General features: G+C 44.1%; 2 protein-coding genes across 2 annotated transcripts; both read right to left on the bottom strand.

The window, feature by feature from the left end:
* Nucleotides 1-5,404: 5,404 nt before the first annotated feature.
* LOC123121697 (PHD finger protein PERSISTENT TAPETAL CELL 1) lies at nt 5,405-7,905 on the bottom strand. The gene is made up of 3 exons (XM_044541713.1): nt 7,481-7,905; nt 7,088-7,379; nt 5,405-6,947 (listed from the first exon to the last, which is right to left on the bottom strand). Exons 1-3 carry the CDS (start codon nt 7,782-7,784, stop codon nt 5,525-5,527), a joined length of 2,019 nt encoding a protein of 672 aa, XP_044397648.1. The 5' UTR covers nt 7,785-7,905; the 3' UTR covers nt 5,405-5,524.
* A 428-nt stretch (nt 7,906-8,333) lies between these two features.
* Nucleotides 8,334-12,086, bottom strand: LOC123121698 (uncharacterized). Its single transcript, XM_044541715.1, has 11 exons — nt 11,728-12,086; nt 11,555-11,651; nt 10,742-10,891; nt 10,475-10,606; nt 10,063-10,207; nt 9,944-9,982; nt 9,777-9,851; nt 9,466-9,525; nt 9,234-9,298; nt 8,953-9,043; nt 8,334-8,883 (listed from the first exon to the last, which is right to left on the bottom strand). Exons 1-11 carry the CDS (start codon nt 11,963-11,965, stop codon nt 8,839-8,841), a joined length of 1,137 nt encoding a protein of 378 aa, XP_044397650.1. The 5' UTR covers nt 11,966-12,086; the 3' UTR covers nt 8,334-8,838.
* Between the last annotated feature and the right edge of the window lie 5,397 nt (nt 12,087-17,483).

The following is a 17,483-nucleotide window of genomic DNA, read 5'->3' as shown; positions in this document are numbered from 1 at the left end:
CATAAAATAAAAAATCATAAAATTGGAAATTGGAAAGGTAATAAAATTAAAATAAGAAAGAAGGGAATCAGAAAAGATGAAATACATAAGGACAAATAAGGAGAAATTTGGGTAAAATGGGTGAAAAGAAGAAAAATACAAAAAACCGTACCTTCTAAGACTTCCTTAAAATCGAGAAAAATCTTAGGCCATCCCGTCACTGTAGAAATTTTTTGTGCACCGGTGCTTTGCTTTTTTCACCCCGTGGCCCGTGCAGTGTCAAGTGAAGAAGGGACAAGGAAAACCAAGAACTTGGGTCGTGCCATGTAGATGGGGTGTACGCAATTGGTCACTGTTGTGTGCTACACGCAGAATATTATCTGCCATTGCCCTATTTGAAACAAATTATTATATATTCCCTTCGTATTTTTTACTCATTGTATTAGGATTTTCTGGAGTCAAACTCTTCAAAGTATGACTAAGTTTATACGACACATTATTAACATTCACAATGCAACATCAATATTATTAGACCCATCATTGAGTATTATTTTCATATTATATTTATTAGGTGTTGCAAATGTTGTTATTTTCTAATATAAATTCGGCCAATGTTTGTAAGGTTTGACTTTCGACAAATCAAATACTCCTACACAGGGTAATAAGCAGAGTAAAAAGAAACAAAGGAAGTACCGATTAGCTAACAACCCTCCTACACAGTTCTCTTGTTTGTACGGTTTTTCTGTTTTTCTTTTCTTTGTTTCTTTTTTTTTATCTCATGTTTCCCTTATCTTATTTTTTCTCACTTATATTCTTTCTATGTTTTACTTTTATTTCTATATTTCTACTTTAATTTTTTACTTTTACTTATTTTTAATAAATATTTTTTTAAAACACACGAGTATTATTTTTTAAAGATATGCACTTTTGAAATTACATGAACATATTTTTAAATAGTTGAATAATTTTCCAAATTAAATGATCAGATTTTAAAATGGTTTAACAATTTTCAAAATCAAATGATTTTCCAAGGACATGAACATTTATAAATTATAAGAACATTTTAAAAAGTACATCAATGCTTTTAAATTTACATGAAAATCTTTTTTGAATATGTGAACATTTTTTGAAAAGTGCATACAAATTATATGTGAGAATAATTTTATAGCATATTTTTTCTTATCTTATTATTACTAATAATTTCGTTATAATTTATTAACACAATTACCGATGATTGGATGAATGAAGTGACTTGGAATGGTTATGAATCATTGGATGGATGAACGGACATGGAATGGTTATGGGTGATTAGATGATTGGCTTTATTGCTTGCAGGTGCAGCTATGAAGGTGTATGTGAGGCCGACAGCTATGGAATATCTGGAAAATAACTAGCCTGAAAGCTCTGGAAGAAAAAGTAGCGGAGGATCCAAAATTTTGAACCGCAATAGCATGTTCTGGAACCAAACGAAAAATACAGTAATCGGATGTACAGGGTGAAACTAAAGTGGTGGTTTCAAACAGAAAAGGTGGCTACTTCATGCGAATCTAAACTGGCTAAGAAGTAGCGAGCAATTTCAATTACTTGGAATTACTGTAGTAGACATAGTATCTCTTAGAAAGGATTGTGCAGAAAAGGCCTAACTCACAGCTTGAGAAAAAATATGGTGGTACCGAAACCTATATTGTGACTCCGTAGAGAAGGAAACAGAGAAGGGTAGAAAGAAATGTTCTGCTCGGAAGTGTGAGAGTTCTTTTTTTAAAAAAGGAGGTTAAAACCCCCGGCCTCTGTATCAATTGATGTATACGGCCATCTTTATTTATTATTTAACAAATGTCTAATAAGAACATACATTAAGGCATCCGAAGCCACCACTCACACCTACAAAGCTGTCGCCCGAGGCAGGGCCGGCCACCACGCCGCCGCGCCGCATAGATTGGATCGGCCGTGCCACCACGCGTTTAGGGGCTCCGCACCACCCCTAAGACGCGGGAGAGAGGGAGTCCCCGCCACCGCCATCGGCTTTCGAGCTTAGCCCGGCGGCGTCCTCCGGCGGCGGGGGGAGGGAAAGAGGGAGATCTCGCCCCCGGCGGCTAGGGTTTGGGTGCCACCCGAGTTGCCTTAGTGGGGACGACGCGGGGGAAGTGCGAGAGTTAAGTTAAAGATGTATCAAATGTATAGGCTCAGTAGCATTGGACAAAAAGGTGCGTCAATTCTAACACTGTGAAAAATTGGGTGTGAGTTCTATGAAGATACTAACCCTAAGTGTTGTGTAGTACCGAAAAAAGTTTTGGAGGTATCGGGACTTAGTAATACTTACAATCGAGGTGGCTAGAGTGATTTTTTGAGGACTTTGGGTTTCAGATATTTCATGAAGTGTCATGCTGAAGTACCTTTGCTTGTGCCCATCTTCACAGTATGGTTGTCCTACACTCAATAAATTGAGCACGGAGACTAGGGTAGCGAGAACCACCATGTCCATCATCATTCACGCCATCATCGTCGACTCTCACATCCATCTCATTGTAATCGCTAAACTCTTTCATTGTGATTCCGGACTTTTTGTGAATCTATACGAGGATTGCTTTAGTCATTCATCTTCGATCCATATGACTATCGCTTTGTGTCTTGTGCCTTAATGTCTGAGTAGTTCCCTAGTTCTTGGTGGTTGTGCATGAAGGGTGTTAGTGTCATTGAAATGAGGGGTTGAAGGCACCGTGGTGACATAAGTTATCTATCTCCTTAGCAGACTTTGGGTACAAGAGGCCCCTATGCTTTTGCCACATCCACGGGGAAATCACCACCGTACTCAGGAGACAACTATGGGGGTGATGGTGGTTCTACATGATATGGAACTAAGACATTACTACATATCTTATTATTGATTTTGCTCTCACAAATATACATATTGCAATGATAGAACATTTTCCATTCAGTATCATCATACACATATTGCAATAGTTTCCTGAGTTCTCTCACATTCTTTACTTTCATTGCTATGCAATCGAGTCCTTTACTTTTAATCGATCTCTGTTAATTCCATCACCATTATGCCTTTGCTTGGAATCAAGAAATAACTTGCAAGCACATTACGACGAACCTCTACAAAGGGCAACCAACAATTTACTCAACTCTTTGTGATATCCATATTATTACTTCAAAAAGCAACTACAACTAACATTGTGCACTTGAAGGACATCAAGCTATGCCATGTAAACGGGGATAGAGAAACCACCCATACCTTGCCAGGCTTGCCTAATCTGGTTGGGAAAATTATTCTGGTCCTAGGGACGTCTGTTCTTAGGATCTAGGCCATTGATATGCTCTCTCACTTGATATGCCAAAATAAAAAGGACAACAAGTTTTTAAGTGCGAGCCAAATACATGTACACCCAGCACATTCACGTGGAGTCCACATACGCATGTTGGGGACAAAGGCCACTTGCCTTGGCAGCTTGGCTACCCCGCTGCCAACTATCTCAATTTTGACCGATGACATATATCAAGTCAACCTCATGTGACTGGCACTCTGGCAATTTGTAGAAGATGATCAATAGAGTATTTGAAATTACACGGTTAACACCGAAACATTCCTGTTTAGGTTAACAACAAAACTTGCCCTGAATTTGTTTTTAACTTGTTGATGAAAATATCTGACATCTCCCTCCAAACATGGGTTCCACGGGCACATATTTCTGCTTACTACGGAAAAAAATCTCTCACTCCGACTCAAAGTTGCTGTAAAGGGTTGATGCTTACAAAGATATTTTTTTTCAATATGACCCAATTCATTGTTGGGAACGGCAATATCGTTAGGTTTTGGAAGGATACATGGCTAGGGGACACGCCACTGGCCATTCAATATCCTACTCTTTACAACATTGTACAGTGGAAAGAGGCTTTCGCCAGTACAATTCTAGGATCGGTTCCCTCGAACATTTAGTTCAGAAGATCACTAGTAGCTAGGTGAGCGATGAGATAGATGGCTACATCTCGTGCGTAGGTTGAGGGAGATTAAATTGTCGGACAAGCCAGATACACAACATTGGAGACTTTTGGTGTCAGGGGCATTCTCAGTAAAGTCAATGTATATTGATATGATAAACACTGGCCCAATCCCAAACTCGCTCCTCATTAGGGAAACTGAGATGCCTCTAAAAACATGTGGTCTGTCCATAAGAAAGTAGTCTTGACTAAAGATAACCTAGCAAAACATTGTTAGGAGGGCAGCAAAAAAGGTGTTGTTTTTGTGATCATGATGAGTCGATTCAACATCTCTTTATCGATTGCTAGCCAGACTATGGCGCACAGTACACGTGGTCTTTAATGTTAGTCCACCTAGTAGCATTGGTACCTTAATTTGGGACTCGGTTAAATGGGGTGGAGCCTAAACTAGCGGTGTATATTCGAGTCAGAGTGTGTTCATTGATTTGGGCCACATGGAACTGTCGAAATGACATCATTTTTAACAGACAGAACATTACAATTTTTTTGCAGGTCATCTACAGAGCAACTTCCTGGATCCGTACGTGGTCGTTACCCAGTCGTGTGGAAGCCAAGGAGCATATGGCTCATGAGTGCACCGTTGGGAGACGGTAGCACGGGATACGGGAGAATATCTGGTGCTCCCACCCCTAGGGTGCTCCCAGTGCTCCAAACTCGGCATAACATTTTTAAATGTTCAAAAAAATCTAGAATTTTTTTAGCACATTCACACAACATCAATGTATATTGTCACAAAATTTAGAATAAGAATTTGAAAAATAGCTCGAGAAAAACATATATGAAGAATTCGACAATAAATAGTACATAACATAAGTTGGGCTTGAGATTTGGCCCACTATCACATTGATGTGAAATTTGTCATTTTTGTATCTCGAGTAATATTTTGAATTTTGATTTAAAATTTTGTGACAACATGAATTGATGTTGTGTGAATGTGCTAGATTTTTTTTCAAAAAATTTATGAACATTTTAAAATGTGTGAAGCACTCGGGAGCACTCCAAGGGTTGGAGCACCCAATACATTCCCCACAGAATACCTACAACATGTTTGGATGGCAGTCCAACAATAGGATAGCTGTATAGGCACCTTGTCTTTTTTTGCCGGTTGTGGCTTTGTTTTTTTTTTTTTTACAACTTTTTCGAGTTTTTGTAACGTACTGCATACTTACTGGAGACTTCAGTTAATAATATTGTTGCATGCATCATTGTGATGCAAAGGCCGGGGCAATCCTCCTTTTCGGAAATAATAATAAAAAGGGTCTGTCTAGGACACATCTAGATGTGACATAGTTATGTCACATCTAAGCTCATGTCCACTCTATTTGTGGTCTATTTTTCTGTCCTAATTTTTTTGTTTCTTGTTGCTGCATTATATATTTGTGGGAGCTTAGATGTGACATCCTTAAAAAACATCTACATGTGAATTAGTCAAACTGTAATAAAAAAGACAATATAAACAGTTGAAGTCCTCGGTTATACTACATGTAGATAGACTAGCAGCGATTGTGGTATGCCGTACCGAGCATGCCTGGAGCAGCTTCTAGCAGTTCAAGGCCGGGAACGAAGCCACGTCGTTGTCGCACCGGCTGCAGAGGAAGACGTGCGGGACGTCCTCCGTGTCCGCGACCCCGGCACACCGCGTGTGCTGCCATGCCTCGCAGATGTCGCAGCACGCCATGCGCTCGCCGTCGTCGTCGTCCGCTCCACACACGCAGTCTACGACCCTCTCTCCGACGTCGCCGCTCCCCTCGCACACGGCCGCCGCTTTCTTCCTCTCGTCGCCCTCCTCGAACGGTTCCTGCTGCTCGCCGACCACCCCTTCGACTACGACGGTGCTCCCCACGCCGATCAGCCCGAGCGCCGGGCTGGCCTCCAGGCCGGCGCCGATCCCCACGACGCACTCGGCCGTGAAGGTCCTCAGGCCGAGGTACATATCCCTGAACAGCCTCTGCACCTCCCACTTGAGCTCGCCCACGGTGGCATGCGCCGGCACGGTCACCGTCTCGTACGGCGGAACCAGCTCCGGGCTCCCGTTCCTCACGATCAAGGTGCAGCAAAGGCTGATGTAGACATGCCCGACTACGCCACTGTTGGTAGCGGTCATCCCTTCGTGGTAGTCCTTGACGAAGTGTTTGATGTCCAAGATCATTCTTACCGCCACTGGGATCGCGCCGAACGCGCCGGTGGTGAGCGCCTGGCTCGGCTCCTTGAACACGTGCCTGTACAGGTGCACAAGGTCTCTCATGAGCTGTGCCCTGGTGAGATGGAACCGCACCCTCATCTTGCCGTGGCCCGGCGGCACGCCGGCGCCGGCTCCGACCGCCGCCGGGAGCACGCTGGACACGTCCTCCAGGCAGTACTCGAGCACCTTGGTCACCGGGTTCATGGCGCGCCGCACCACGTAGTTGCCAACGATGTGGTTGCCGAGGGACTTGAGCACGAAGTCGAGGAGGCCCGTGTCGCCGATGTAGGTGCGCGCCGCGTCGCGCACCTCTTGCCGCGTGACCCACCGCGTGGCCGGCGCCTCGGACCGGCGGAGCGCGTCCACGACGGCGCGGGCCGCCATGTCCACGCGCTTGGCCGACCACCGGCACGACGCGTCGGACATGATGCCGCGGTAGTCCATCGCCGTGACGGAGGTGGCCGGCAGGCGGGTCCGGAGCTCGAGCATGAAGCGGAGGAGGTCGCCGAGGTTGAGCAGCTTGTGCCCGCTGATGGCCTGGTACTTGGTGACCACCATGGGGAGCTCCTGGCTGAAGCAGGAGAGGTGCGGCACGAGCACGCAGAGCGGTATGGACTGGAGCGCGTGGAGGGACTGCTGGTACGACTGCAGCGCGACGCCGTAGCTCGGGCGGCCGTACCTGAAGCCCCACCGCCCGAACCATGTGTCGCCGTACGCGACGCCGTGCAGCAGCCTGAGCACCATGTGCCCTTTCCTCGCCGTGTCCACAAGGCTCACCGTCCTTGCAACACACAGCATAGGTTTGGTTGAGTGAGTGCACGTGAGAACTCATCGCTCGCTCATGCAGAGCATATACACATACGTTTGCGATCGATATATACCACGTACGTACGTTGCAACGTCACAGACATACGTACGTACCTTACGTGTAACGCTGAGCATATGCGGTCCCAGAGGTCCATGATCTGGTGGCCGGAGACGAAGTCGGAGCCGCCCTCGAAGCCGTGGAGGGCGACGAGGTGGCCGTAGCCGTTGAGGTGCACGACGCCGTGCAGCAGGTGGCCCCTGGAGGTCGCCGTCCCTTTGGACGCCTTCTCGGCGCCGCCGCCACCGTGGCCGATCCCGTAGCACAGCCCATCGGTCTCCACGGAGGATTCCCTCTTGGGCAGCACGAAGTGAAACCTCTTGCTGCATATCAGGTGCCGACCCCAACCTGCAACACGGCACGACACACATACGCGACCGATCATCTCCCCGTGACAGACTGATCACGCGCGTTCGTGCGTGCAATGGTTATGTAAAGCCTATATGTACCGATGACACGGCAGAGGTGGCACTGGCGGTGCGGCGAGGCGGCGACCTCCTCCTCGACGACGAAGAGCCTGACGACGGTGGGCGGGTGGCGGTGCAGCTCGAGCTGGAACGACCAGCACCTTGTCTCCCCCTGGACGCCGGCCTCCAGGTGCGCGAGCCCGAGGAGGGTCCTGACGTTGTCCCGGAACGCGCCGGCGAGCTGCGCCGGGTAGCCGGGCTGGCAGAAGGAGTCGAACCGGAACAGCACCTCGCCGCGCTTCCGCCGCCGCGAGCCCCCCAGGCTGATCACCATCTTAGCAGCCATGTCGCACCACCCCTAGAGAAGACGGGTGTTGGCGTGGGCTGGACCGCGCCGCACTTTATGGTGCCGATCATGCAGCGGTTCCTTCGGCTCCTTCTCACGCGGTAAGTGCCCGGGATTTAGAAAGCTTCGGCGGTCTGGTGAGAGCCGAGCTCTATAAACAATGGACCATGCATCCTTCTAGACCACTAGACATGGCGCTCATTCACATCATGGCTCTCGTCTCCTATTGAAACTTTGCACACAGCACCTCGCGTTCTCACATGTAAAGTTTAGGAAAAACTTTGCACGACCATCTTCAGGTTGCCAAAATCACCAGTGCACTTGTTGATGGTGAGGCAAATATCACAGATATCTTATGTCCTAAGCAAAACCAGCATCCAAACCAGTAATAAGTAGATAGATACTGCTCCAATGAACGTCGCGAGGGAAAAAAACATCGATGATCAGCGCAGGGTGCTATATGCAAATGCGATGCAACCATATCATGTGTCTAAGATATATGGATGGCTGGTATAAGCATGAAGTAATGCCAACGAAGTACGCCTTGGCTAACTGAAAGGTAGGGCGCAGTAGTTTAAGATGAGGGGAGCCGTTATTTTACATTGTTTAACCGGGACAGAATGGAATGCATGTTCTACAACTTCGGACCCCGTGGAAGTGTGAAGTCGATGTATATTCATCCGCAACTACCGCCTTCGGAGAGTAGGTGGCCCAAATGTCTATCGTGAGCTATTTGTCAAGTACTACTAATACACAGTTTCAATCCTGACACTATGCTGTTTTTCCTAAGCTTCACAATCAAATTCCCACATATGAAGCAGCTATGGGCCTTCTGAAATTCAAAGCGGTGAAAATGCTGCTCTTCTTATCTGTCCTTGCTACCTACCATCAGCCAATTGCTCTGTTATCTATGCTCTGCAAAAAGCTGCAGAGTTTACCGTGGAGTACTGCGACCGGGAATGATCTGCGCGATCAGAATGTACACTATGGAGCTGTAATGGTAGACAAGATCAGAGTGCCCAGTTAGGCTTGTCCGGTGATGATTCTGCTCTGGTCATTCTTCATGAGATTCTAGGTAACACGACCGAGTAAGCCGAATCTGTAAGAAAGGCGACGTATGCATCAATGCAGCTGCTGAGACTAAACAAGGAGATAGAGTGAACCTCACCTGAGCAAAAGCGTAGATTGCCTGCACGATCCTAGCATAATCTGTCCCGAGCATTTGGATCACAATATCAGCCAAGAGTGTGCCCCACATTCTGTGTGACAGTCAAGTGTAAGCACAGAACAGTTAGTAGGCGACTTACAGGCAAAATACTCCATGTGCAAAGGGAAATTTAATTTGATCAGATCATGGTGTAAGATAGATATTGACAGCCAGAAAAATAAGGCGGTAACAGCAAGGAAAGGTTTATGAAAATATACTAGAGAATATTTGAATAAACATACATTGGTCCAAGTAAACTCATGAAACTCCTAAGGCCAACATATCTAGATGCTGCACGAGCCAAACCCTGCATACATTCAAGATTATTGTTAAAACTTGACATCTGTATGTACGATCTTCGACAAAAAACGTGGGTACAATGCCAATATTGATGTACAAAAGCAGCTGCCTCCTACACACTTTGGGCATACTAGCTCACTGAGGAATAGAATGAAGATAAAAAGATGGTATTACCTGCCTAGCTGCAAGCAAGCCAGCTCTGGATTCAAGGTTAACAGCAGCTAATCGGCCACCCTGGAAATGGTAAAGACATTACTTCTGGAGGTTATTATATTAAGATAGTAGTGAATATCAGTTGCAACATGCAAACATGGTTGGTCTAAATATCAAGCTTTGCCAATGCATTTTCCAGATGGGGAAAAAGAACAAGAGCTTATACTAGGCAAACGCAGATATGAAGTTCTATCTATTGCGCTAGCGATGACCACACAATAACTAAAAATTCAGGAGTAGCAAACCAAAAGAATCAATTAAAATGGGTATACCTGCTTAACAAGTTCTTTCTTAATCTCATAATTAGCTGTCTCCATCAGCAGCTTTCCAGATAGTCTCTTGGCTAACTACCATAATGGTAAGTAACATTAATTAACAACGGTGTTGTGTCTAGAAGTAGCAGAATTTGATCTTCCAACAAATAAACTTTATTTCATACCGATTCATAGATTGTTTTCACAGTCAATGCACTGCCACCCTTCCATATCAAAGAAAAAATGAAATTAGCCAAAGAAGTGAAATGTCACAAAGAAAAGAAAAGAAATAACCACAAATAACCTTCAAGAATGTACTTTCCAGACCCTTTGATCCAATCCTCCAAGCAGCGTCAGTAAGCACCTTCCAGTTGTTTACTTCAATGCTAGGGTTTTCTTTTGGAGATTTCTGTTTATCCCATGGAAATGAAAATGATCCTTTCTGACGGCTAAATGCAGAAACAATTTAGTATTCAAGACCACTAGTGTGGCAAAGAGAGAGTATAGGTCTTAGAAGTTTTCAAACACAAAAGAAATTAATGAATATGAAACTGCAATAGCGCCAATTACTAGTTAATAGATTGCAATGTATATATCCGTTTAAAAGGAAAATAGATTGCAGCGTATCTGGTTACATAGTTTACAACTATTTTCATATATCCCAGGGAAATTTGTGTTCGGGCATCCTTATACTTCCCAAAATAAAATTTATATACCTCGAATATTCATCCAGGAGGTGTAGAAATATTTCTGCCTCCAGGTCTGCACTACATAATTTACTGGAGCATTGAACACCAAGTTCTCTTCTTACTTGAAGTAAGACATTCCTGTATGATGGCCTCCAGCCCCTATGAAGAAAGATTGTACAAGTACAAAACGTTCAAAAAGGTGGCAAACCATATCAGGTCGACTTCTACAGGGTAACTAATCTAATCAGGGATACATTTTTGTATGATACAGGGATAAAAGCCTACTTGACTGACCTTAGAACTGAGCGTGCATCTGCAGCAAGATACAAGAACCTCGACTCCAGTTTTGAGATGAAAAGATCTCTCTCCTCGATATCATCCAAAACAACAACAGAAACGGTGTTCGGCCTTTTTGCAATTGATTTTAGCACTGGGCTGAAATAGCTGCAGAATAAGGAGACACAGAACCAAAGCTTATGCTCACAATTTGAAACATTGGAATATGATGACAGTTAGATATTGCGCCACAGCTTTTTGTGGCAGTCCCATTATGCGAACACAGGAAAGTGATCAGGTCTAACTGAATCAGTCAGCACAATAAAGAAAACTCAAGAGAAAAACCATGATGGTTTCAAAAATCAGTAGATGGAAAAAGAAACAAAGGAGATGAAATTTTAACCATTTACAAATAAATATGATCTAGTTAGCGTTACAAAAGTAAATTCACAGATCTGATCCTCTTTGGCCATAATTAACTCTTTTGCCAAAGAGTTTGATTAAATTATTTCTAAAACAAAAGTAACACTATTCTGTGTAAATTCATAGATCTGATCCTCTTTGTCCATAATTTGAATGCGGTTAGCGTTACTACTTTGTGCAGCAAAGCATGCTTACCGTCATAACCAACGGTAGGAACCGAAAGAGGCAGCCAAAAACTCCAAAACAACTAGTACATCGCAGCAGATTATATATGCACACTATTAACCAAACTCGAAACAAACGAATCCAACTCTGTCTCGTGATACCCATCACTATGATCTAAACCAAACAATCAGTTATCTCAGTGCTAAACAGCATTGGAACAATCAGCAAGCTCGAGCCCCAGACCTGGTACCATAGAGGATCTCCTCCAGTTCCAGCAGCTCCTCATCGGTGGCAAGCTCCAGCACCAGCCTCAGCTCCGGGTCAGACATGCCTTCATCCCCTTCAAAAGCATACAACTGTAACAGTTACAAGAGCTCAAGCCAATAGCACAGCCCCAATTTAATTACGGACAGTACCTTCTGCCGCGCTCGCCGAGGAGTACGAAGCGGCAGCACGGGCAGGGAGAACGGACCGGGCAGCCTGAGTCCTGTGGGTTCCACCGGGGCGAGGACAGGACGCGACGGCGGGAGCAGGGCGGCCGGCGTAGGTCAGCGAGGTTGGGGCCCGCCGTGCTGTGGGCAGGAAGATAAGCGAGGACTGGAAAGTGGAGGCGGTGAGGAATGGGAGGGTTTGGGCCGTCGAGACGGCGGCCATTGACGGCGGCTGCTATCGCCGGCGGGCGGTTCGGTGGGTGGTCCAGAATCCAGACCCGCGACGAGGTTTTGTGGAGCACACCTGTATAAGATACGGCCACGCCACACATGGAAATCGTATGGTTTTCCCAGTTTCATGGCAAAGACTATCACAGATTAGAATTTCTAGAATTTTTGAACCCTAATGGACCCGAATATCACTGTCCACCTAACCATCCCAACTACAAGTTGATTCCAGATTAGTTTTAAAATATAAAATAAATAAATTTAACAAAAAAATGTTTTTTAAACCAGAGTCTAATGGGTTCTATTTGAAGAGGACTGCCAGGTTATTAATTTTAGAAAAAAAGGACGAAAATTGTAACAACATGCCCACACGCTGGCAAAGACAACTCCAAGTCTGAATAAACTTATTGTTTCTTTGCGATGGCATGAACAGGAGAAAGAGCAACTCTGTTTGATCCATATTAAATATTGCTTACTTAGCACGAGCGACAATTAATTTGGATCGGAGGGAGTATCTATTTTGGCACGGCCATGGGCTCATGATATATACTCTCTATACAGTCGGTCTTGTTGACTAAATTTATGGTCAAACTTAGATCTCGGATAGCGCGGCACATTACATTGTGAAACAGAGGGAGTATGTTTTAGTTTGTTCCTAGGGTTGGCATCCATCCGGCATGACCGATCTTACACCCAACAGGCAACACAGCCTTCGAGTTGTGATCACTGGCATATTGCTACATGATAGGTTATGTGTATATCGTTTCCTAAGGCCACGCTCCGCATGTTCACACTATGTTTTATGTGTTGTTCTTGAAATTGGCTTTAGGAAAATAAATATAGCTTTTTTAGAATTGTTGCAAAAATTTGACATTTAATGACAAATTTGTGTACTCTTGTAAAACAAAATCAAATTTAGTCTTAGATTAAAATGAAAACAACTTTAGTATTAGCTGGTAACAACGGGTTTAAGGCTCATGGAGTTGCAGAGGTAGGAGTAGATCAATTCGTTGATATGTATGGTGGTGAACGATGAGGTGGTGTTAGCGTCGTCAAGGACGTGCTTGGTTGCATGCATACTCCTCAGCCAGGCCTTGGGGATGCGACGTTGACCCGTTCGGTTGCCTGGCCTGCACCAAAATCTCGACCCGCACGAAACTTAAAGCACCTCCTAACCAAGCCCGCTTAGAACGGCTGAATCGACGGTTTCCTCTCAGCCAGGCTCCTGGCATGCATGGAAAGGGAATGTGGCATCGAAATCACGCATGTTTCCGAAAAAACGGCGGGAGGAATTGGGTCACCTCCCGTTGGTTCGGTCGCCCCCCTCGAGCTCCCCATCCCGAGCGGCTTCTTCACCGACAAGCACGCAAGCGGCACATCTTCTCCGGTCGGCGGTGGTTGCAGTGGTGATCATTCTTCCTCCTCTTCTCTCGAGTTGTTCCGTGCCTCCTCCTTGTCGCTTTGATAGTTGTAAGTTCATTCACCCCCTACTCGTTCAATCCAAGATCTGTGAGCATGTGGTATGAGTAGATCTGCAGGTGGTGTTCTAGTAGCATGCTTGATGATCAGACCATGTGTAGTATGGTAGATAGATAGACATGGTACTATGTTGAACTTCATGATTAGTCAATGCTAGTTCAATAGATGTGCTAGTGTGTTGAGCTTGAAGATGAGTCCATGCACAGTATGCATTGTCCTTGTTCAGTAGTCATGATGCTAACCATTGCGGGACATGACCACCAATACCGAAGACCTTAGTCAGGCCATTGTTCTGTCCGAGAACCTGTTTTGTCCCTCCTATGTGAGGACTCCCAAACGCTTTTCGAGCAGATGCCTCCTGATACATATCTATTCAAGGGGGCTATTGTGCAACCATCTTTAGTGGTGGCGGTGCTTGATACGTCTCCAACGTATCTATAATTTTTTATTGTTCCATGCTATTATATTATCTGTTTTGGATGTTTTATATGCATTAATATGCTATTTTATATTATTCTTGGGACTAACCTATTAACCTAGAGCCCAGTGCCAGTTCCTGTTTTTTCCCTGTTTTAGAGTTTCGCAGAAAAGGAATACCAAACGGAGTCCAAACGGAATAAAACCTCCGCGACGATTTTTCTTGGACCAGAAGACAACCAGGAGACTTGGAGATGAAGTCGGAAGAGCCACGAGGTGGCCACAAGGACGGAGGGTGCGCCAAGGGGGGTAGGGTGCGCCCCCACCCTTGTGGGCCCCTCATGACTCCCCTGACCTAATTCTTTTGCCTATATATTCCCATATACCCCCAAACCAACAGAGGCATCCATGAAAACACTTTTCCACCGTCGCAACCTTCCGTACCCGTGGGATCCCATCTAGGGACCTTTTCCGGCACCCTGCCGGAGGGGGATTCGATCACGGAGAGCTTCTACATCAACACCATTGCCCTTCCGATGAAGCGTGAGTAGTTTACCTCAGACCTACGGGTCCATAGCTAATAGCTAGATGGCTTCTTCTCTCTCTTTGATTCTCAATACCATGTTCTCCTCGATGTTCTTGGAGATCTATTCGATGTAATACTTTTTTCCTGTGTGTTTGCCGAGATCCGATGAATTGTGGATTTATGATCAGCTTATCTATGAATATTAATTGAATCTTCTATGAATTCTTTTATGCATGATTTGATATCTTTGTAATTCTCTTCGAACTATCGGTTTGGTTTGGCCAACTAGATTGGATTTTCTTGCAATGGGAGAAGTGCTTAGCTTTGGGTTCAATCTTGCGGTGTCCTTTCCCAGTGACAGTAGGGGCAGCAAGGCACGTATTGTATTGTTACCATCGAGGATAAAAAGATGGGGTTTTCATCATATTGCTTGAGTTAATTCCTCTACATCATGTCATCTTGCTTAATGTGTTACTCCGTTCTTTATTAACTTAATACTCTAGATGCATGCTGGATAGCGGTTGATGTGTGGAGTAATAGTAGTAGATGTAGAATCATTTAGGTCTACTTGACACAGACATGATGCCTATATTCATGATCATTGCCTTAGATATCGTCATAACTTTGCGCTTTTCTATCAATTGCTCGGCAGTAATTTGTTCACCCACCGTAATATTTTCTATCTTGAGAGAAGCCTCTAGTGAAACCTATGGCCCCCGGGTCTATTTTCCATCATATAAGTTTCCAATCTACTATTTTGCAATCTTTTACTTTCCGATCTATAAACCAAAAATACCAAAAATATTTACTTTACCGTTTATCTATCTCTATCAGATCTCACTTTTGCGAGTAACCGTGAAGGGATTGACAACCCCTTTATCGCGTTGGGTGCAAGTTTGTTTGATTTTTTGTGCAGGTATTCGGTGACTTGTGTGTTGTCTCCTACTGGATTGATACCTTGGTTCTCAAACTGAGGGAAAAACTTATCACTACTTTGCTGCATCACCCTTTCCTCTTCAAGGGAAAAACCAACGCAAGCTCAATAAGTAGCAGGAAGAATTTATGGCGCCGTTGAGGGAGTCCTGGATTCATGGCTCCTCAGAGTGTCCGGCCCAGGAGTATGGGCCGGGTTGGATGGGCCGTACAAGATCAAGCTGAAGACCGTCCAACATGTCCGGGTGGGACTTCTCCATACGTGAACGGCGAGATTAGAGTCCGGGTGTATCGTTTCCTTCCCTGATGAACCGACCTTGTACAAACCCTAGGCCCCTCCGGTGTGTGTATAAACTAGAGGGGTTAGTCCGTAGAGGCTATCCTCATTACCGTCATCGAAATATTCATAGGCTAGACATCTAGGGTTTAGCCGCCACGATCTCGAGGTAGATCAACTCTTGTAATCTCTATACTCTTCGAATATAATCAAGCAAGAGTAGGGTTTTACCGCCTTTAAGAGGGCCCGAACCTGGGTAAACATTGTGTCCCTTGGTCCCCTGTTACCATCGATCCCTAGACGCACAGCTTGGGCCCCCCTACCTGGGATATGCCGGTTTTGACACCGACAACCGTTGTCGGGGAGATCTACGCCAAGTCAAGCCATACCAAGTACCCATCATACACTCTCGTCTCTTGCATTATGTTATTCGCCATTCGCCTCTCGTTTTCCTCTCCCCCACTTCTAAAATGATTTTCGAAAAGATTCGCCCTCTTCTTTGCCTCTTTCTCCGCCTTCTTTCTGTATGTCTTTTTGTTTGTGTTTCCAGGTGCCTTCTATTTGCTTGCATCTTTGCTTGCTAAAAATCTACTGATATGGATCCACTTAAATTTTTCTACTTGGATCATCTTCGATCTATTTGTGCTCGTGCTGAAACCCCAACTAGTTTAGTTGAGGGAAAATCTTTAGATGAGCATGCTCATTTTGTGCGTCACCGTTTGTCTGAAAAAGGGAGACTCTTATGGAATCAAATAAATAGGTTGCTGTGTTATGCTTGGAATCCTTATGAAATTTATAATTTTACTTGTTGCTCTAAGAACCCTAAAAAACACCTTCCCTACCTATGTGAGTTTAATGATAATGAAATCTTATCTTCTTATGAAAAGGGTGTTTATAGTTACTATGATACCGAACAAATTGAAGAATTTGATGCTTTTAAGGGTGCTCATGAAGTTGCTTCTTTGATTGAAAAGTATGATATTATTCTCTACAAATCTGAAAATTCCGACATACTTAAATATTGCTATGAAAACTATGCTCATAATGCCTATGTTAAGGAATTTATCGAGAGAATGATCGTTGCCTTGGAAGAAAATAATGATATGCATGAATCTATAGATTATTATGATTCCGATGATTTGATTGCAATATCCCTTGATGAACATGATGCTTGCTATTCTTATGGCCATCATGCCAATGTTTATGGAGATGAATTTGCTATAGTTCCTTATGTTAAACATGAGATTATTGCTATTGCACCCATACTTGATAGTTCCTTGAATCAAAAGCATGATTGCAATGATGTTATCATAAATTCTATTAATGTCAATTGTGTTAATGATATGACAAACCCTAAGCTTGGGGATGCTATTTTTGCTATGCCTACTATTTGTTGCAATGATCATGATTGGGGTGATTCTTCTTATGATCTTGAGAATTTATTTAAGCCCCATGATGGATATGAGATTGATAGTAATGTTTGCAATGATATTGAAAGTGGGTTTGGAAGAGTGTCAACTTTAGATCCCACATATTTGGAGAATGTTCAATCTTATGAATTTTGTGATAAAAGTGGGTTTGGAGAGGTCATGACTTTAGTTAATGTTAATCCCACTATTTTGGAAGAGTGTCAACTTCGCATGCATGCGGATCGTGTTGAGAATATGTTATGTGATAGCTATATTGTTGAATTTTCTTGTGATCCTACATGTAATTATTATGAGAGAGGAAAATATGGTTGTAGAAATTTTCATGTTACTAAATTACCTCTCTTCATGTTGAGATTGCTATCGTCTCTTTCTTCTTCCTTGCATATGCTAGTTTTTGTTTGCCTTGATAATTTGTTTGCTTATAAAATGCCTATGTATAGGAAGTATGTTA

The sequence above is a fragment of the Triticum aestivum genome, chromosome 5D, assembly GCF_018294505.1.
Source record: "Triticum aestivum cultivar Chinese Spring chromosome 5D, IWGSC CS RefSeq v2.1, whole genome shotgun sequence".
In the NCBI taxonomy this organism is placed as follows: Eukaryota; Viridiplantae; Streptophyta; class Magnoliopsida; order Poales; family Poaceae; genus Triticum; species Triticum aestivum.
The sequence above is the reverse complement of the archived record's forward strand: the minus strand, read 5'-3'. Positions and strand labels throughout refer to the sequence as shown.